The sequence below is a fragment of the Helianthus annuus genome, chromosome 5, assembly GCF_002127325.2.
Source record: "Helianthus annuus cultivar XRQ/B chromosome 5, HanXRQr2.0-SUNRISE, whole genome shotgun sequence".
NCBI lineage: Eukaryota > Viridiplantae > Streptophyta > Magnoliopsida > Asterales > Asteraceae > Helianthus > Helianthus annuus.
In genome coordinates, this window is record NC_035437.2 from 17,553,399 (window position 1) to 17,576,199 (window position 22,801).

At 41.2% G+C, this 22,801-nt stretch overlaps 2 protein-coding genes across 2 annotated transcripts; one reads left to right on the plus strand and one right to left on the minus strand.

The window, feature by feature from the left end:
• The first annotated feature begins 1,297 nt into the window (after positions 1-1,297).
• On the plus strand, positions 1,298-1,870 carry LOC110942754 (extensin-like). Its single transcript, XM_022184518.1, has one exon. It carries the CDS (start codon positions 1,298-1,300, stop codon positions 1,868-1,870), a length of 573 nt encoding a protein of 190 aa, XP_022040210.1.
• A 1,478-nt stretch (positions 1,871-3,348) lies between these two features.
• LOC110940089 (protein GRAVITROPIC IN THE LIGHT 1) lies at positions 3,349-6,234 on the minus strand. The gene is made up of 3 exons (XM_022181650.2): positions 6,142-6,234; positions 5,928-6,062; positions 3,349-5,013 (listed from the first exon to the last, which is right to left on the minus strand). Exons 1-3 carry the CDS (start codon positions 6,186-6,188, stop codon positions 3,534-3,536), a joined length of 1,662 nt encoding a protein of 553 aa, XP_022037342.1. The 5' UTR covers positions 6,189-6,234; the 3' UTR covers positions 3,349-3,533.
• Positions 6,235-22,801: the final 16,567 nt, after the last annotated feature.

Genomic DNA, 22,801 nt, shown 5'->3' on the forward strand with positions numbered 1-22,801 from the left:
ACTACTGCTATTACATTTCATTACATAAAAGACATCTAAATAACTGCTGCATCCTTCCACTGCTGTGAACCCAGCAGTACTTGTCCGGATCAGCAGTGCTTGACTCAAGGCAGTAGATTGATCAGCAGAGCTTTAGTCTTTCATCAGGCTTTTGCTTGATCAGCAGTTTGGAGGTCAGCAGTTTGCACGATCAGTAGATAGGAGGTTAGGAGATGTTGAAATCACTTTCAAGGGGAGAGACTTGTATGTAACATCTGCTTATTCTGGATCCACTGCTCTGATCCAATTTTGGCTTTAATTATCTGTTCCTCTGGTAGGGTTCAATCCCAACAATCTCCCCCTGGAACAGATAATGCCAAAACTCTTCATTATTGTGGAACTTTATTGCCTCATCAACAGTTCTCTTATTTGCCCTTTAAGTTGTGGTTCAAAGGTTAAGGCATTTGTGCCATCATCATCCCTGCAAAGTGGAAGATCAAGGAGATCCTGCAAATCTTCAAGACTTAGGCCAAGTGCTTGTTCCCTTGCTATTTTCTTCACTTCTCTATCAGAACTGAACATAGTCAATACATGGGCCTGTTTGTCAGTTTCCCACTTTAGTACTTTTGAGTCTAGTGGGTTTCTTGAGAGATTTTTATTTGATGAGGTATTTGGTGAAGCTGGCCTATTGATGACTGACTGAGCAGCACTTGCAGTTTGATCCAAATACCGTTAAAGATGTGGTAGGGGTGTTCAAAAAAATCCGGATACGAAACCAAATCCAAAATATCGAAAATCCGTATCCGAAATATCCGAAATTTTGGATATCTGAAAATTCGGATATTCGAAAACCGGATAATCCGAATTTTCGGATTCGGATATGAATTTCAAAAATTTCGGATAATCCGATTATCCGATATCCGAAAACTAATTATTTTTTTTTTATAAATATATATAGTATATGACCATTATATTTAGTTTGAATTATCGTAAAAATTAGTAAAAAAGTAGTAAATAATTGTATTCGTGTGAATTTATAATTGTTTTTAATTTTAAATGTTGGAAATTTGCAAAAATCGAATATAAGTTTAGTTTTATTCTATATACAAAACGGATTTTTTGATTTTTTTTTTATAAATTCGGATATCCGTTTGGATATCCGAATCCATATTCACTATCCGAAATTTTCGGATATTCGGTTTTCGGATATCCAAAAACCGGATAATCCGATCTTGAACACTCCTAGCAGAAATGAGAGGTGGAATGAATAGGATCATTGAGAGAGAATGAAGAAAATAGTGTTTGGTTGGTCAATGAAATGGAATCGCCCATTCCAAAATGCATTCCATTCCCTCTAAATCATTCCATCTCTCCCCCGTGTTTTTTCCATTCCATTTCATCTTCACCCTTCATTAACAATACCACAACCCACTACCATTGCACCACCCACCAACACTGTCATCCGCCGCGTCACTCACCTTCGCCGCCACCCGCCACCGTCGTCGCCGCCACCCACCTCCATCCCTGCCACTGCTGTCGCCGCCATCCACCATCGCTGTTGCCACCTCCGATCACCGCCACCACCCACCTGCGATCATCGCCGCCACGGTTGCCGCTGCCACCTCTGATCACCGCCGTCGTCGCTACCCACCTCCGCCATAGCTATCAACCACCACCACCACCTCTACCACCTGCCACCACCGTCGTCGCCGCTACCAACGCTGCCACCCACCTTCGCCGTCACCCACCACCACCGTTGTCACCACCGTCGCCGTCTCCAATCGTCGCCATCTCCAATCGCCGTCGTCTCCACCCACCACCACCGCCGCCACTACAACTGCCACCTAGCACCACCCACCATCGCCGCCCATCATTGACCACCGCCATCTGATTTTATTCCTTCGTCTTTTCTCGCATACCAAAAAACAAAAAGTAATGGTTTATTCTATTCTCACATGGTAACCAAACAAGACATTGGAATGGTAATGATCAATTCCATTATCTCATCCTACATCGTCCATTCCATTCCCTCGTCCATTCCATTCCCCCGTCTATTTCATTACCTCGTACCAAACAGACCCTAAGGGATTCAAGTTTGATTCCTGACCTCCCCATTATTTTATACGGCACCTGGTGATGATGGGATGGGAGACTAGGCGAAAAGGTGGAGATCACTAGTTCGATCCTTGAACTGAACGGCAAAAATGTGGAGATCGCTAGTTCGATCCTTGAATTAAACGGGTTTTACCTCACCGCACTGTCGTGACTTCGGGCGAGTGTTCAAGGGCTTCGGCCCTAGGTGAGGGTTTTTTTTTTCGGTTCGGATGCGAGTGTATCTTGTTGTGGTGAATTTCTCCAATAGTCCATTTAAAGGATTCGTTGGCCGTTAAAAAAAAGATGTGGTATGGGCCATTAAAATTTGGGCTCACATTGGAAAATTGAAGCCTTAATTGTAAAAGCTACTTTGGAAAACATGTTTTTCTGGGTAAAGACTTTGGAAAACATGTTCCATATCAGTTTAACCCAAAAGGTGTTATGCTTTGCTTTACTTTTTTTTTTCAACGACTTAAAGTTATAACAATATAATTTATTGTAACTGGGAGCTTTGATATACAGTCTAATGTAGTTTTAATCATATTTATAATATAATTTATTTTAACTGGGAGTTTTGATATACAGTCTAATGTAGTTTTAATCATATTTATTTACTCTTAATTTGTTTACTGTGTAGTTATATATGAAACAGATAATATATAGAATGGTTTTGCATTCGAATGATTCATAATGCAACATATGTACACTAAAGCACTGCTTGTCCTATATCAGGGTTTTAGTCTTGCTCCGACGGCTTACTCATAGCCATGTGTGTGTAGCTGCGTGCTATAGAAATTCATATAGGCAACAACAACGTAGAATTCTTAGGGCCGACTTACTTTTTTGGGGCTCAACTATCGTTTTAGTTTGGTCAACTATGTCTCAGAGACCCTTTTTCAACTATCTAAATAGTGTTTTAGACTACATCTATGTATTACAAGTGGTTTTGGATACATTGTTGTGATAGATTGGACACGCTATGAAAATCACACAATTCATTCATACATATGACCATGAAAAGTTTTTTTTTTTAAAGGAAAACTTCATTAAAACGCGGCCACCCGAAGCCCGGGCACCAGCGGCCATGAAAAGTTAGAAACATTATTAACGGGTAACCATATGTTTAACTTCTTATCTATTACACTTTTTACCCATGTTTAACTTCTTATTGAATTCAATTTTGTCACCACTCCATTATTATTTGTTCAAATAGTGTGATTAGTGATGCATGCTCTTTTATCTGATCTTTAATAATGAAAAGTAAATCGATAGTTACTAATTTAAATAATCATATAATAAATGTAAGAGGGGATATTATTTGTTACATGCAACAAAATATTTCTATATCCTTTCCTCAATTCTCAAACTTCACAAGTCTTAATTTCTATAGCATCTAGATTACATGCTACATAACATTCATGCTATTTGTGGGATTTAACAGGTACGGTTTTGTTGTTTCCTTACACTTCACTCTTAGGAACAAGATACACCCTAGCTTTCACCACATATCCATTCCCAAGCTTAAACCCTGGACTCACCGGAAACCCAACCACCCGCACCCTCCCTCCGGGATGCCTCACCACACTCTCCATATACTCGGGGTGAAACTCCGCCCCTCTACTCCCTTCAAAATGACTTGGCAGCGGATCCAAAGAAAACGCAACCAAATGTAGAAGCCACACCGCCTTTGCCACATTCAAAAACTCCCCATAAAACCGGCTCCTCGGGTGGTTTCCAGCCAACACCTGTCTTCGCTGCTCCAAATCTCCAAACAAAGATTCCTCCATCTTCGGATGCACAATCGAAAGATATTTGTTCGAACAAAACTTTCCAAACTGACTCGTCGGCATCATCCCAAGAAGCTCCATCGGGTCCATTGACTTCATATCCGAATACTGCGTGAAACACTCCATTCGAAACTGGTTCGGGTTTAGAATCGACGACAGACACCCGTCTATACAAAACGTCTCGTGATCAAACCCCTGGAAAAACTTCCGGTTTACAAACGATTCGATCGAGTACTTTGCATGGTTTGGACCGATAACAGAGTCTGTTATGGCCACGTTTGTGGTTGAAGAAGTGGTTATGATGGATTTAACAGTTGCCTTGATGTCCCAATGTGCAGCTTTCATTAACGATAGAAGTAGTAACGAGAAGGTTCTGGAACCTTCTTTAACGGAGCTCATACATGCTTCAAACAATTCAGGAATAGCTGTTGACTCAAGTGAGACTGAGGGACGTTGAAACTGGCTACTGCAGCTTACTCTTCTTCTTGATTGATGACTACTTTTTCTACCACATGTTGTTTGGTATTCCCTGGCATTCCCCTTCAGTTTTTGTCGTAAATTATCAACTTCGGCTTGTTTGTTAATTATCTCGGTATTCATTTTCTCTAGTGCGGCTTCGTACGGCGCCACCACCTCCCGGAGGATGGCCGCCGACACCGTCTGGTTTCTTCCGGCGTCCTCCGATCCACCACTGAAAATCCGCCGGAAACTCTCTCTTAAAACCGCTAATCTTCTCATTTCCCCAACAACTGCCGCGTCGGATAACCGAATCTTTTCAACATCCCAAGGACAATGCGCTTGTTGTAGACTAACATACGCCTTTTTCATAGACGACACCGTTTCAAACACTTCGCTGATCAACGTCATCATTTCTGTCTCTCTCGTTGTTCTGTAACCGCCTCGCTCCTCCGCCGCCTCCGCTACGGGAGATTGTAAATACTCGTCTTCTTCTTCTTCTTCGTTTCTGTCGGTGGTGTTGTAATTGTCTTCTTGTTGTTCGTAATTGTCCTCTCCGTCGTGGTAGTCGGAATTGTTGTCGGAGAAGTTGGTGCCGGAACCGAGTGGGTGGAGCATGCAGGAGGCGGTGACACGGTGGATGAGATCGGAGAAATTGGGAACTTTGTTGGTCATCTTCCTGATTCCTCCTTTGTTTCTGTTAAAAACAAACAGATTGTTAACGAATTTACCGAAAAGAAAAATTTTCGGTATCGACTTTTGACGTTTTTGATACCGGTCATGTACCGATTAATGCTGGTATTTACCTGTACCGGTATCGAACCGTACCGTACCAGTTACCGATACCAGTTTATACCGAGCTCATCCCTAGTAGACTATATAGCCAATGATCTCAAGCTCAAGTGGTAGGAGCTTGAGTTCTTCTTTAAAAACTAAAGTTCAATTCCCATTTGGTGCAAAAAAGGAGTGAATCATTGGTGGGCAGTGATAGGAGACCAAGGGAAACTTGAGTTCGATTCTTGAGCCAAACGGGTTTTATCGGTAATTTTACCGTTGTGCCTACGGGGGGTGGGTTACCGGGTTTTTCCCGGAGTTGGTGGTGGGCAATTCTGGTTACTCTCGGAGTACTCCATTTGTTCAGTGATTGCTCGGGATTGATTTGTTTATTGTTAAAAAGAAAGGAAAGTAGATGACCAATATATTTAGAGTTGGTCGGTTTCAAAGGGTTTTAAATACACAGGCTAAATTTATATTTTAACTTTTTTTTACTGGAAAAGGGAATATAAAAGGTGTTTAGTTGTGTAATGGTATATATACACACACACATCACTCTTCAACAAATATGTATACTCATTCCACCTTGCAACATGGTCCTTGACAAGTATACTAACGTTTCTTTGTACCTTTTGTAATATGTTATAGCGTTGTTATTATATACTTAGGATTGGGAGTTTGGATTGTTCCATCACTTGTGGTTAACTCCGAAACTATCGGATCAAACCAAATTGTATGTCGAAAATGTTAACTATAAGTTTGTTTCTATATTTCACAAATACGTTACCGTTTTTTATAAATATACATATAAAGCAATGTTGTTTATTAATCTCTTACCTATTGAAGGTCTTGTTCGGTTTCAATGGAATGTCACCAATGAAGATGTTATCAGGATCCAAATTGAATGAGGTGGAGTCCTTAAATCGAACATGTGACATTGGTTCCAAAGATTTCATGTTCATCTTCAGATTTCTGAAACAACAAACAATTTTTTTAGGAAGTTTAACTAGTTAAACAAAATCATACAAAATAAATAGATAGAATAAATCACCTTCGATTATGCGATTTGCATGCTCCACATAACATGTTTGGAAACATATTTTTACTCAATTATGCGGTACATGTTTTGAGAGCAAAGGCAATTTATTTATACTCAACAAAGAAAGAATTGAAATGCATAAAGGACCTTGAAGTGTTGCCATTTTTCAGCCAAGACCCTCCACTTCTAACATATTCTATTTTTATTGTTAAAATTTGTGCTGACAAATCGTGTCTTATCGGTTTAACAGGTCTCTAACGACGCGTGTAACACAAGTATTAAACATGAATACGACTCGTTTAACTAATTTATATCTCATGTTTATAACACAGTTTTACGTTTTATATACCAAGAAGAAGAAATGATGGATCATAACCTTATAATTATATTTATTTTTAAAAAACAAAAAATCACGTTGTGTACTTTTTCAGTAAACAGGTCTAATCGTGTCTTATACAGATATCTATTGTTAGTCCTAGTAAAAATCATATGCTAAGATATACGAGAACTTATTTCAGGACGTCATATACTTCGATTCTATGATGAGTCAGACCATCTCCACGAGGACGCCTGTGGATGAAGTGAAATCGCCGGCGTGTGTGAGAGTGGGGTGGAGGGGTTCTCTGATGTTGGGGCGGGGTTGGGGTTGGGGTTGGTTTTAGCTTTTTTTTTTTTTTTTTTTTTTCCAAATTACAAACCAACGGCAATATTAATACACACAAATATTCTACTTTAAATATTAAAAATCCCTGTAGATAGTTGTGCATATGTATAAAAAATAGTTTAGCATAATATGATTATGGAAAATAATTGTAAAAAATGATAATGATGTGAAAATGCAAGAATTTATAAGTGTATTTGTAGGGTTTGAGAGAGAAAAAACGAGTGTTAATAAGAAATCTAATTTGACTGAGTCGTCGTGTGTAATTTTTGAGGTTTCTTAAGACCTGGTTTATAATTTACAACCCAAGTCATCAAAATCTATGGAACAACCTTGATAAGTTCATTAAAAGATTAATTTATCAAAATAGTGAATATATGTAATACAATTATAATTCTAATGCAAACCCCTAAGTTTAGTGCTCCATAAACTTTATTAATCAAATTAGATGACTGGAAAAATATCTAACATCATAATTATCTAACACGTCTATCATAAAACATAAGTTTTTTTACATTTTATCTAATGTTTTTTTTTTTTTTTTTTTTTTTTTTTTTTATCATATCTAACACGTCTATCATAAAACATAAGTTTTTTTTACATTTTATCTAATGTTTTTTATTTTTTTTTATTTTTTTATTTTTTTTTATTTTATCATGATCTAATTGGAATAGAGCATAACTTTTGATATGAACATAGATGTGACTGACTAAATTGACATAAGAGTTATACTAGTAACATCATATCGTTTGTTTTTATCTTCTTATTTTACCATTGTTATTTTATATACCTTATCACTTAGATTTTTCTATTACCGGTCATGGTTAATTAACCTTAGCTTTAAGAATTTTACGTTATATCTTATTTTAAGCGGGGGCGGACTTACCATAGAAGGAGGGGTAGCCCACGCTAGCCCTCAAATTTTCTCTGGAAGTGTAATTTTTTTTTCTTTTGTTCGACGTTTTTTGTGTTCCGCTACCCTTAAAAAATATTGTGCTACCTCTTCTCATATAGAATAGTTAAAGTGAAGAGAGATCTAAAAATAGACGGCATCATGGTGGCTTATTTCTTTTTTCGGTCGACAAGCTTTAACGTAGGTTCTTTTCTTGAAGAAGATGACTGTAAAGTCAAAAACTTAGTTTAAAATTTAATTTATTTATTATTTTTGTCTTACTGTATTTTCTAACATAGAGAAGGAACTTTTTGACAACACCTGCTTTGTTGTAGAGCAAACATATCATTCAAATTATTTATCGTTTCTTTAAATGTAAAATCTTGAAATAGTTACTGAGTTTAGGTAATTTTTGTCACTTCAGTATAAAAATGAAATCTTTTGTATTTGGATCTCTAAAATTTCATTTTTGTTGCCATTTTCATCCTATTGGCAAACCGAGTTACAATTTTCTAGTTAAAATTTTATTTTTAGACTGAAGTGATAAAAGTGGCCTAAAGTTAGGGTCCATTTTAGCATTTACTCTATAAACTCTTTCTTTAATGCGTATATTTTAGAATGAACTTTGATCTTTTTTAATGGTTAACAAACAAATAACCAGTTAAGAAGAGTGTATCTTGATATATATAGGTTTTTCACCCACGAGATCATGACTTTAAATAGACAAACTATTCTAATGATCGGAGATGTTTTAATGTAAAATAGTTTGATAAAGTATGATAAAAAAATATTGGTCTATTTTAGTGGTCGGGGACGTTTTATTAGTGGTCTATGGTTAAAAAAATTGGTCCAATTTTAAATGGACAAACTATTCTAGTGGCCGGAAACATTTTATTATCGTTTTTCTATTTTTGTTTCGTTCCATTGTATGAAACATGGTAAAAAAAGTTGAACGTTACCACTAAACTTTTGATCTACATTCGTCCATGATTTTAAGCCAATTATGTGTCACATAATCATTAAAAAATCATAAAAAAATATAAATCATCCAATGATTTAGTAGTTTTTGATTGTTAGGGACACGTTACATCTCCTACACCCATTAGTTATTTTTGTAGGGTTGTATGTGCATTTATATATGTGGACTATTTTATGTCAACCTCTTTTGTATGTTCTATTCACAATCCTGTTGGGTTTGAGTGGAAAGACTTTAGACATGATAATATTGCGTTTTTGGTATCTTGCTGTTGGATAAGATGTTAAAAAAATGTGGTTTCAAGACAATGTAATTTAATTAGACGTATAATATAAATAAACAAACATAAACCAACTGGGGTAGCCCAGTTGGCCACCGACACTCACCTCTTTCCAGAGGTACCAGGTTCGAGTCTTGGGAGTGGCATATGTCGCCCAGGGTAAGAACTCGGCAAGGGGAATTCACCGCGGAGCTAGTTTGGTCGGGTAGCGGCTCCCGAAGTTGGATCACTCCGGCGGTTGGGAGGACCGTGCACTATCCCCCACCCCCTAAATAAATAAACAAACATATGTTTTCTTGTTTATATCATTTTAGTCCCTGAGATTTTACCTAAAATGCCACTTTAGTACAAATAGTTTTTTTTGTCATTTTAGTCTAAATAGTTTTTTCCTACCATTTTAATCCCTGATTTTTTTTTTGCCATTTTCATCCATCATCACCACCACCACCTCCCACCACCTACCCCATCACAACCTTCTATCATTGCCACCACATGCCTGCATCGTCACCAACCACCCACCCCACCACCATCACCACCCACCATTTCCACCCCTGGCCACTTTTCTGCCACCTACATCATCAACCAACACCATCGCCATCATCGTAAACGAGCAACCACCGCCATCATCTTCGCTGTAAAATGGCACACTAGCATCCCCATACCATCGCATTTGCGAAAAGAAAATTGTGGTTTGATCAAAATGCCCATAAGTTAACTGACCTTTTTTAATGAAGTTAGTTGGTTGTATGAAAATGACAAAAATGACAAAAGTCAGTGACTAAAATGGCAAGAAAAAAAAACTATTTGGACTAAAATGACATAAAAAGGCTATTTGAACTAAAATGACATTTTGGGTGAAATTTCAGGGACTAAAATAACAATTTACTCTAAAATATATAATACATTGTATAAAGAGGCAAATTAAAAGCAAAATATGAAAAGAAATTAAAATGGGTAAAATAATGCACTGAAAACTTATTTGAAAAAAATGTATATATAATGAACCAAAAATCAATCTCGTATTTAAGGATTTTCATAATAAATTATATTAATTAGACATAAAAACTATATACAAGAAATCATAAATTAGACATAAAACTATATATAAGAAATTATAAATTATTTTTATGTTTTTTAATCATTCATAGTATAAAACAAGTTTTTCCCCCGCCCGCGTTGCGGGGTACTAAGCCAAATATTTTTCTCTCATAACATGTATGTCTGTGTTTCGGTTACTTGTACATACTACTCATAACACGATCTCAAAAAAATTATATCGAGTCAACCAATATAAATAAAACGTTACCATACGTTTGCTAAAAAAATAAAACGTTGGAAAGACTATAAGTTTAAACTGGGGGCAAAATTGTAATGTTTCAGGACAAATGAGCGTGTGTCAGGCAGCCGACTTGCATGAATAAAAATTACACCGAGTCAACTAATTAAAACAAAACACTACCATAGTTTAATAAAAAAAACCTCTACCATAGTTTTGTAAAAAAAAAAAAAAACTAAAACGATGACATGAGTATAATTTTACATTGGGGGCAAAATTATAATTTGACAAAGAAAAAAAACAGAAACGATGGCAAACTTGTAAATTTGAACTAAGGGTAAAATCGTAATTTCAATAAGAGCAGAAAAAACAAAACCAACGACAAAAATGTAAATTTAGACAAGACAAAATCATAATTCGGCTGAACATAAGGGGAGTGACAGACAACTAGGCAAGTACCTGACACTATTCCTCCCAATGAGGTTGTAGTGTACATATATACGCGAATATATTTATCGTATCCAAATCAAATATTTCTGGTATCCACTTTATATTCAAGAATTAGGTCACTTTATACTTCTACACTGTCACACCCCCAAATTCCACCTGCGGATGACACCCGCTTCGAGGGCGTGACCGACCAGGATCCAGCCACCAATCATACTGAATGATAAAATTTGATATTCAAATAGTACTTACTAACCATACGATTAGCAAGTGTTAAGTTTAGAGTTCAATGTTTCAAGTTCAGAGTAAAAAGTAGCGGAAGCATAAATAAACAGTTTAAACAATGTTCATAAGGTAAGCATGATAAATGCCCAACACACGGGCAGACGACCACTACACATCCCAAGCAGCTGCTCCAGTCACTGGCCACCTGCAAAGCATGCAGTAAGGGGTCAACAATAATGCTGAGTGAGTTCACTAGTTGTCCAGTTTTTTTTATTACCAAAAACTTGTTTCACCAGTTAATTTATCCGTTTATACATGCCATGGGGAGCTACCCCAAAAGTTAGCGACTAAACTGTTTTTCCAATACCGAACACTAGGTAACCGTTTGCGTTTCCGCAGGATGCCCCGATGTCAATGTTCTATCATCATTGACGGATGCCTGAGTACATTAGTTCACGACCGATCCCATACCATGGCACGGTGTGAGGTTGGTAAAACCTAAATAGCGCTATCAACTAATAACCCGTTCGCCTGGCCCCGGCGACTAATCGGTATTATGTAGTAGGGACTTGAGTGATAGAGTTGCGTTTAGTGCCGTTTGGTTGCATTCCGTATAAACAGTAATTAACTAAAAGGTTTCCCAATGACAAGGGAGGGAAAAGTAAGTTTGTTCCCAATAACTAGGGAAGGAATGTAAATGGTATCCCCTTTACAAGGGGATAAGGTTGTTTTAGTCTCGTGTCCCAAACCACCGGGACGCATGCTTTTAAGTTGTGAACTCACCTTGGGTTGCTCGGTAGATATAAATACCCGGTCAAGTATGTTGGTCACCACGTCCTAGCATGGTTACCGAGTATGGGTCAAGTTGGGTACGAATAAACACACAGCGAACACGTATGGCAAACATATATAAACACTTAGCATGCATACAAACAACGAACAGTTGGGTTATTGGGTCAGCCCTAAACACACAATCAGCAGTTAACAACATGCAGTCCAGTCAACAGAAAGCCCAACAGTCAAAGCCCAATAACACCAAAGTAGTCCAGTCGAGACAAGGGTGGTTGCGACTCGCAACCGAGGTTACGACTCGCAACCGAGGTCTCGGTTCATCACGTTTTGGTTACGAGTCACAGCCAGAGGTTACGACTCGCAACTAGCGGTTCCGACTTAGCAGCAGTGGTTACGACTCGCAACCGGATTTGATACGCGTTGATTGCGACTCGCAACCGGGAGATCTCGACAAGACTTGATGTGGTCTCGAGTCGCAACCAAAGGTTACGACTCGCAACCGTGATTTCGTGCACAACAAACTCTTCTAGAACCTGCAATGTACTGACCAATAGGATTGCATTTTCATGTAAATTGTGTACTATATCCACTAACATGTCTGTTTGTCTATAATGTGTCTAATTTGGATCAAACAAAGCATATTCAAAATATTTGAGTGACATTCATGCTGTTCATAACATTCAAATAACATTCAAACATCATTCATGAATATACAATCCCTAACATCACTTTAATATCATTCGGATAGCAAAATCATCAAATCCCTTATAAAATATTAGAACACATTTCATCACTAAACATCATAACATGAACGGACATAATAGATATTATCATTCTCGGTTCCTAAGCATAATCGGATACTAACCATTCAACCAAAGTCATGAATATTCATTCTATCTAAACATTCCGAAACAAACATGTTAATCGGTTATGCATTTCACACACATATTATTCACACAAAACATGGCAACAATCATCATCCATACACAAGAATCATAGTAACACATTTTTGTACTAACCGGTTGAAGTTGTGGGTTTGAAGAAGCAAAGATTCTTTCCGGTTGGTGATTCCGAGCTAGAGCCGAGGTGTTCTTGTTGTTGGTTGATCCGAGAGGGAAAAGGAGAGGGGAGGGAGGTGATTCTTTGTGAGGGTTTTAGGGTTTTAGTGAGAGATGAGAGGAGAGTATGAGAGAAAATGTTGCAAAAATGGTAGAATGGTGAGGGTTGGCCGGTATATATATCGAGTGGGTTGAGGATGGGCTTTGGCCCTAACCGGCCCAATTTACTGTTCACTCGAGACCATCCTGGGTCTCGAGTCGGGTTTCGGCTCCTATATATATAACACACACACACATATATATATATATATATATATATATATATATATATATATATATATATATATATATATATATATATATATATATATATATATATATATATATATCTATACGTACATATATGCACACAACACGTAATAACAAGCAATTCATAATTTTTCACTTAATAGTTTACGTACACACATGTTACATCGAAAGGTTATCCGGGAAAATCCGAAGTGTCACATTATCCCCAAGTTTTAGGAACTTTCGTCCCGAAAGTTAAGGCAGCCACTGTCAAGCTAGCGTAAGTGAAAGCGTTTCAACGGGGTGTCACATCATCCCCCCGTTAGTTTGGAATTTCGTCCCGAAAGTCGGTTGTAGCTTCAGTGCTGGGGTTTTCGTTTGGGAACAACTGGGGATACTTGTGCTTCATCTGGTCTTCCCGCTCCCAGGTATACTCTGGGCCGCGTCGCGAGTTCCAACGGACTCGTACAAGAGGTATCTGGCTACGTTTGAGGGTTTTGATCTCTCGATCAGTGATTTCAATCGGTTCCTCAGTAAAGTGTAGCTGTTCATCAATGGTTAGTTCCTTGAAAGGAATCACAAGTGTTTCATCCGACAAACACTTCTTCAGGTTAGATACGTGAAATACGTTGTGTACCGCACTCAGTTCTTCAGGCAGGTTCAATCTATAAGCAACCTTACCGATCTTCTCGGTAATTTCGAATGGTCCAATGTATCGCGGATTAAGCTTGCCCCGTTTACCAAAGCGAACCACACCCTTCCAGGGTGAGACTTTAAGTAGAACCCGGTCACCGACCTGGAATTCCAATGGTTTCCTACGCTTATCAGCGTAGCTCTTTTGACGGTCACGAGCTGTCGCCATGCGTTGTCTGATCTGGGCAATCTTTTCCGTTGTATCTACCACCATCTCTGGGCCCGTGATTTGACTATCACCGATTTCCGCCCAGCAGAGAGGTGACCGGCATTTACGACCGTACAATGCCTCAAAAGGTGCTGCCTGAATACTAGTGTGGTAGCTGTTGTTGTAGGAGAACTCTACTAGTGGTAGATGCTTCTCCCAGTTCTTGCCAAAATCGATCACACACGCTCTAAGCATGTCTTCTAGAGTCTGGATGGTGCGTTCGGACTGTCCATCCGTTTGCGGGTGATAAGCGGTGCTCATGTCCAAACGTGAGCCAAAGGATTTGTGCATAGCTTGCCACAATTCCGAAGTAAAACGAGCGTCTCGGTCGGAAATAATTGAGGTTGGCACCCCGTGCCTCGAAACTACTTCCTTTAAGTAAATCTCCGCCAAAGTAGAAAACTTGTCTGTTTCTTTGATAGCCAGAAAGTGCGCAGACTTGGTCAATCGATCTACTATTACCCAAATAGTATCATTTCCGCGTTGAGACCTAGGTAGTCCTGTAACAAAATCCATGGAAATTTGCTCCCATTTCCATTTCGGGATTTCTGGTTGTTGGAGTAGGCCTGCCGGCTTCTGGTATTCTGTCTTGACTCTTGCGCAAGTCAAACATTTGCTGACGTATGTTGCTATGTGGGCCTTCATGCCAGGCCACCAATATGTAGTCTTCAAGTCGTGGTACATCTTGTCCGAACCAGGATGTACGGAGTAGCGGGATTTGTGGGCTTCATCCATCACGAGTTCACGTAAACCTCCATAGAGAGGGACCCAAATGCGCCCTGCTACATAGTAAGCACCATCTTCTTTCCGTTCTAGTCGCTGCCTCGACCCTCGCAGAGACTCAGCCCTGATGTTTTCCGGTTTCAATGCTTCAACTTGAGCATTTCGGATCTGGGAAGGGAGGTTGGACTGGATGGTAAGTTGCAATGCTCGCACGCGCTTCGGTACAGTGTCCTTTCGACTGAGGGCGTCTGCCACGACATTGGCCTTGCCCGGATGGTATTTGATGGCGCATTCGTAGTCATTCAAGAGTTCGACCCATCGACGTTGTCGCATGTTTAATTCCTTTTGCCTAAAGATATGCTCGAGACTCCTGTGATCGGTGTAAATAGTGCACTTGGTACCGTACAGGTAATGTCTCCATATCTTAAGAGCAAAAACCACTGCTCCCAGTTCCAAGTCATGTGTAGTGTAGTTCCTTTCGTGTGTCTTGAGTTGTCGTGAGGCGTAGGCAATAACTTTCTCGCGTTGCATTAACACGCAACCGAGTCCATGAATAGACGCATCGCAGTAAACCACAAAGTCGTCAGTGCCTTCAGGCAACGAGAGAATAGGAGCACTACAGAGGTTATCCTTAAGCCTCTGAAAAGCAGATTCCTGTGCTTCATTCCACTTGTAGACGATGCCTTTCTGAGTGAGTATAGTGAGGGGCTGTGCAATCTTTGAGAATCCCTGAATGAATCTGCGGTAGTAACCTGCCAATCCCAAGAATTGGCGAACTTCAGTGGGAGTCTTAGGCGTAGGCCAGTTCTTTATTGATTCGATTTTGGCTGGGTCGACGTGAATTCCGTTCTTATTAACTACATGGCCGAGGAAATGGACTTCTCGAAGCCAGAAGTCACATTTCGAGAATTTGGCGTACAGCTGCTCGTTGCGAAGGAGTTCCAGAATAAGGCGTAGGTGTTGTTCATGCTCCTCTTGACTCTTCGAATAAATCAGGATGTCATCGATAAACACGATCACGAATTTGTCGAGGTAAGGCTTGCACACTCGGTTCATGAGATCCATGAAAACCGCAGGTGCGTTAGTCATTCCAAAAGGCATAACGAGGAACTCGTAATGACCATAACGAGTCCTGAATGCAGTCTTAGAGATGTCTTCATTACGAACTCTTAGCTGATGATAGCCTGATCGCAGGTCAATCTTGGAATAGTAGCTCGATCCTTGCAGCTGATCGAATAGGTCGTCGATGCGTGGGAGAGGGTAACGATTCTTGATGGTAACCTTGTTCAGCTCACGATAGTCGATGCACATTCGGAATGTGCCATCCTTCTTCTTGACAAAGAGTACTGGTGCTCCCCAGGGTGATGAACTGGGACGGATAAATCCTTTATCCAATAGTTCCTGTAGTTGCGTAGAGAGTTCCTTCAGTTCTGCAGGGGCTAGACGGTACGGTGCACGAGCTATGGGTGCTGCTCCGGGAGCTAGCTCGATTTGAAATTCGACCTGACGGTGGGGAGGGAGTCCAGGTAGTTCCTCAGGAAATACCTCGGGATAATCGCGTACTACAGGAAAATCTTCAATCCTCTTTTCCTTTTCGTGGGTGTTGGTGACGAGTGCTAGGATAGCGGTGTGCCCTTTTTGTAAACACTTCTGGGCTTTCAGGAGCGAGATAATGCCTGTGACTTCTCCACCTTTGTTGCCTTGAACGATGAGGGGTTGACCAGAACGACGAGGTATACGAACTGCTTTCTCTTGACAGAGGATCTCAGCGCGATGTTTGGATAACCAATCCATACCAATGACGACATCGAAGCTTCCAAGTTTGACGGGGAAAAGATCGATACTAAACGTGTGGCCAGATAATTCTAGTGTGCAGTCGTGGATCATGTGCGTGGCCTCGATGTTCTTACCATTAGCTATCTCGACGATGTGCTTAGAACTTAATAATGCGGGCGGGTGCTTAAGTTTCTTACTAATGCGAAGGGATACATAACTGGCATCGGCACCGGAATCAAATAACACAGAAACATAACGATCATCAAGTAGGAACTTACCCGCCACGACGTTGGGATCGTTCCTTGCTTCACCAGCTCCAATCACGAAAGCTCTTCCCCTTGCACCATTCCCAGCATTGTTGTTTTGCTCATTGTTCCCAGCTCCCTGATTGTTGTTGCGATTCTGATTCAGTTCAGGGCAATCCTTTCGCATGTGCCCTGTTGCCCCACATTTAAAACATGCTCGATTGTTTCCCTGCTGCTGTTGCTGTTGGGGTTGTTGCTGATTCTGCCTTGCTGGGAACTGACTTCTACAATCCTTGGCTTCGTGCCCCATCTTGTGGCATCGCTGACACTGACCCTTGTTACATGCCCCATTGTGGTGCCTGTTACACTTGTTGCACTTAGGGTAGCTTCCCCGGTAGCCACCCTGTTGCTGAGTGCCTTTGTTGTTGTCTGTTTTCCTTTGCTGAGCTGGGGCCTGAGTAGAGTTAGCATCTTTGCCCTGATTTCCATCCCACTTTCGTTTACCATCACTGGAAGTTCCTTCCGCCGCACTGATCCTTTTGGGCAACCTACCCTCCTCCACAGCCTGGTTGGTGAGTTTGTGGGCAAGACGAACCACGGGCTGTATGGCAGTGAGGTTGGCCGAGGTTACGTGGCTCCTGATTTCCGGGACTAAACCCTTGATGTACAATTCGATCCTTCGGTACATAGGTCGGGACATGTTTGGACAAAGAGCAGCATAGTCGTTGGACAGCTTGGTGTAGGTCTCAATCTCTAACCCAACCATCTTGAGTTCATAGTACTCGTCCTCGAGTTTGTGGATGTCATCCCTGTGACAGTACTCTTCCTTGATCATATCCTTAAAATCTTCCCATGCAGTAGCGTTTGCAGTCTCCAAACCAAGCATTTGAATTTGCGCCTTCCACCATGAAAGTGCGCTTCCCTCAAGAGTACCAGTAGCAAACTTCACCCAATTAGCAGGGGGACACTCGGAGACAGCAAAAACAGCTTCGACCTTCTCGATCCAGTGCAGGAGACCTATGGCACCCTCAGTGCCACTGAATGGAAGAGGCTTGCAATCCATGAAGGTCTTGAAGGTACAAACACGTGGTTGCACAGGCGCAGGCTGACCTGTTGTGAGGAGTGAAGCGAAATAGGTTTAGAGGCGAAAAGACGATGTGGCGGTAGGATCTAAACATCCTAAAACAACGAGCTTACCTATAGGGTGAGCTGCGAAAGCTGCAGCCACTGTGTTGAGCAGGTTAGTGAACTGAGCCTGAGTCATGTTGACGTTTCCTCGTCCGCGTCCACTCATTGTCTTCATAACCAGAAAACATAGTATGAGTGTGGTGTCGTAACATAGCGAGAATGAGATAGAAGAGGGGAGGCGTATCTATCTAATCAGGCAGACTAGTACGTATAGTAAAGCAGAAAGCATAAGACAATTAAGCAAGTAAATATGGGTCCGAGCTATGAGGTCAGATAAGTCGAGCCTTGCACTTGGAGTGTAGTGTCGTCACGAGTCACGGGTTATAGTCTGGTTTTTCTCAAAAAGATTTTCCCCTTTTTAAAACCAAGTTCACTATAACCAATGGCTCTGATACCAATCTGTCACACCCCCAAATTCCACCTGCGGATGACACCCGCTTCGAGGGCGTGACCGACCAGGATCCAGCCACCAATCATACTGAATGATAAAATTTGATATTCAAATAGTACTTACTAACCATACGATTAGCAAGTGTTAAGTTTAGAGTTCAATGTTTCAAGTTCAGAGTAAAAAGTAGCGGAAGCATAAATAAACAGTTTTAAATAATGTTCATAAGGTAAGCATGATAAATGCCCAACACACGGGCAGACGACCACTACACATCCCAAGCAGCTGCTCCAGTCACTGGCCACCTGCAAAGCATGCAGTAAGGGGTCAACAATAATGCTGAGTGAGTTCACTAGTTGTCCAGTTTTTTTTATTACCAAAAACTTGTTTCACCAGTTAATTTATCCGTTTATACATGCCATGGGGAGCTACCCCAAAAGTTAGCGACTAAACTGTTTTTCCAATACCGAACACTAGGTAACCGTTTGCGTTTCCGCAGGATGCCCCGATGTCAATGTTCTATCATCATTGACGGATGCCTGAGTACATTAGTTCACGACCGATCCCATACCATGGCACGGTGTGAGGTTGGTAAAACCTAAATAGCGCTATCAACTAATAACCCGTTCGCCTGGCCCCGGCGACTAATCGGTATTATGTAGTAGGGACTTGAGTGATAGAGTTGCGTTTAGTGCCGTTTGGTTGCATTCCGTATAAACAGTAATTAACTAAAAGGTTTCCCAATGACAAGGGAGGGAAAAGTAAGTTTGTTCCCAATAACTAGGGAAGGAATGTAAATGGTATCCCCTTTACAAGGGGATAAGGTTGTTTTAGTCTCGTGTCCCAAACCACCGGGACGCATGCTTTTAAGTTGTGAACTCACCTTGGGTTGCTCGGTAGATATAAATACCCGGTCAAGTATGTTGGTCACCACGTCCTAGCATGGTTACCGAGTATGGGTCAAGTTGGGTACGAATAAACACACAGCGAACACGTATGGCAAACATATATAAACACTTAGCATGCATACAAACAACGAACAGTTGGGTTATTGGGTCAGCCCTAAACACACAATCAGCAGTTAACAACATGCAGTCCAGTCAACAGAAAGCCCAACAGTCAAAGCCCAATAACACCAAAGTAGTCCAGTCGAGACAAGGGTGGTTGCGACTCGCAACCGAGGTTACGACTCGCAACCGAGGTCTCGGTTCATCACGTTTTGGTTACGAGTCACAGCCAGAGGTTACGACTCGCAACTAGCGGTTCCGACTTAGCAGCAGTGGTTACGACTCGCAACCGGATTCGATACGCGTTGATTGCGACTCGCAACCGGGAGATCTCGACAAGACTTGATGTGGTCTCGAGTCGCAACCAAAGGTTACGACTCGCAACCGTGATTTCGTGCACAACAAACTCTTCTAGAACCTGCAATGTACTGACCAATAGGATTGCATTTTCATGTAAATTGTGTACTATATCCACTAACATGTCTGTTTGTCTATAATGTGTCTAATTTGGATCAAACAAAGCATATTCAAAATATTTGAGTGACATTCATGCTGTTCATAACATTCAAATAACATTCAAACATCATTCATGAATATACAATCCCTAACATCACTTTAATATCATTCGGATAGCAAAATCATCAAATCCCTTATAAAATATTAGAACACATTTCATCACTAAACATCATAACATGAACGGACATAATAGATATTATCATTCTCGGTTCCTAAGCATAATCGGATACTAACCATTCAACCAAAGTCATGAATATTCATTCTATCTAAACATTCCGAAACAAACATGTTAATCGGTTATGCATTTCACACACATATTATTCACACAAAACATGGCAACAATCATCATCCATACACAAGAATCATAGTAACACATTTTTGTACTAACCGGTTGAAGTTGTGGCTTTGAAGAAGCAAAGATTCTTTCCGGTTGGTGATTCCGAGCTAGAGCCGAGGTGTTCTTGTTGTTGGTTGATCCGAGAGGGAAAAGGAGAGGGGAGGGAGGTGATTCTTTGTGAGGGTTTTAGGGTTTTAGTGAGAGATGAGAGGAGAGTATGAGAGAAAATGTTGCAAAAATGGTAGAATGGTGAGGGTTGGCCGGTATATATATCGAGTGGGTTGAGGATGGGCTTTGGCCCTAACTGGCCCAATTTACTGTTCACTCGAGACCATCCCGGGTCTCGAGTCGGGTTTCGGCTCCTATATATATAACACACACATATATATATATATATATATATATATATATATCTATACGTACATATATGCACACAACACGTAATAACAAGCAATTCATAATTTTTCACTTAATAGTTTACGTACACACATGTTACATCGAAAGGTTATCCGGGAAAATCCGAAGTGTCACATTATCCCCAAGTTTTAGGAACTTTCGTCCCGAAAGTTAAGGCAGCCACTGTCAAGCTAGCGTAAGTGAAAGCGTTTCAACGGGGTGTCACATCATCCCCCGTTAGTTTGGAATTTCGTCCCGAAATTCGGTTGTAGCTTCAGTGCTGGGGTTTTCGTTTGGGAACAACTGGGGATACTTGTGCTTCATCTGGTCTTCCCGCTCCCAGGTATACTCTGGGCCGCGTCGCGAGTTCCAACGGACTCGTACAAGAGGTATCTGGCTACGTTTGAGGGTTTTGATCTCTCGATCAGTGATTTCAATCGGTTCCTCAGTAAAGTGTAGCTGTTCATCAATGGTTAGTTCCTTGAAAGGAATCACAAGTGTTTCATCCGACAAACACTTCTTCAGGTTAGATACGTGAAATACGTTGTGTACCGCACTCAGTTCTTCAGGCAGGTTCAATCTATAAGCAACCTTACCGATCTTCTCGGTAATTTCGAATGGTCCAATGTATCGCGGATTAAGCTTGCCCCGTTTACCAAAGCGAACCACACCCTTTCCAGGGTGAGACTTTAAGTAGAACCCGGTCACCGACCTGGAATTCCAATGGTTTCCTACGCTTATCAGCGTAGCTCTTTTGACGGTCACGAGCTGTCGCCATGCGTTGTCTGATCTGGGCAATCTTTTCCGTTGTATCTACCACCATCTCTGGGCCCGTGATTTGACTATCACCGATTTCCGCCCAGCAGAGAGGTGACCGGCATTTACGACCGTACAATGCCTCAAAAGGTGCTGCCTGAATACTAGTGTGGTAGCTGTTGTTGTAGGAGAACTCTACTAGTGGTAGATGCTTCTCCCAGTTCTTGCCAAAATCGATCACACACGCTCTAAGCATGTCTTCTAGAGTCTGGATGGTGCGTTCGGACTGTCCATCCGTTTGCGGGTGATAAGCGGTGCTCATGTCCAAACGTGAGCCAAAGGATTTGTGCATAGCTTGCCACAATTCCGAAGTAAAACGAGCGTCTCGGTCGGAAATAATTGAGGTTGGCACCCCGTGCCTCGAAACTACTTCCTTTAAGTAAATCTCCGCCAAAGTAGAAAACTTGTCTGTTTCTTTGATAGCCAGAAAGTGCGCAGACTTGGTCAATCGATCTACTATTACCCAAATAGTATCATTTCCGCGTTGAGACCTAGGTAGTCCTGTAACAAAATCCATGGAAATTTGCTCCCATTTCCATTTCGGGATTTCTGGTTGTTGGAGTAGGCCTGCCGGCTTCTGGTATTCTGTCTTGACTCTTGCGCAAGTCAAACATTTGCTGACGTATGTTGCTATGTGGGCCTTCATGCCAGGCCACCAATATGTAGTCTTCAAGTCGTGGTACATCTTGTCCGAACCAGGATGTACGGAGTAGCGGGATTTGTGGGCTTCATCCATCACGAGTTCACGTAAACCTCCATAGAGAGGGACCCAAATGCGCCCTGCTACATAGTAAGCACCATCTTCTTTCCGTTCTAGTCGCTGCCTCGACCCTCGCAGAGACTCAGCCCTGATGTTTTCCGGTTTCAATGCTTCAACTTGAGCATTTCGGATCTGGGAAGGGAGGTTGGACTGGATGGTAAGTTGCAATGCTCGCACGCGCTTCGGTACAGTGTCCTTTCGACTGAGGGCGTCTGCCACGACATTGGCCTTGCCCGGATGGTATTTGATGGCGCATTCGTAGTCATTCAAGAGTTCGACCCATCGACGTTGTCGCATGTTTAATTCCTTTTGCCTAAAGATATGCTCGAGACTCCTGTGATCGGTGTAAATAGTGCACTTGGTACCGTACAGGTAATGTCTCCATATCTTAAGAGCAAAAACCACTGCTCCCAGTTCCAAGTCATGTGTAGTGTAGTTCCTTTCGTGTGTCTTGAGTTGTCGTGAGGCGTAGGCAATAACTTTCTCGCGTTGCATTAACACGCAACCGAGTCCATGAATAGACGCATCGCAGTAAACCACAAAGTCGTCAGTGCCTTCAGGCAACGAGAGAATAGGAGCACTACAGAGGTTATCCTTAAGCCTCTGAAAAGCAGATTCCTGTGCTTCATTCCACTTGTAGACGATGCCTTTCTGAGTGAGTATAGTGAGGGGCTGTGCAATCTTTGAGAATCCCTGAATGAATCTGCGGTAGTAACCTGCCAAT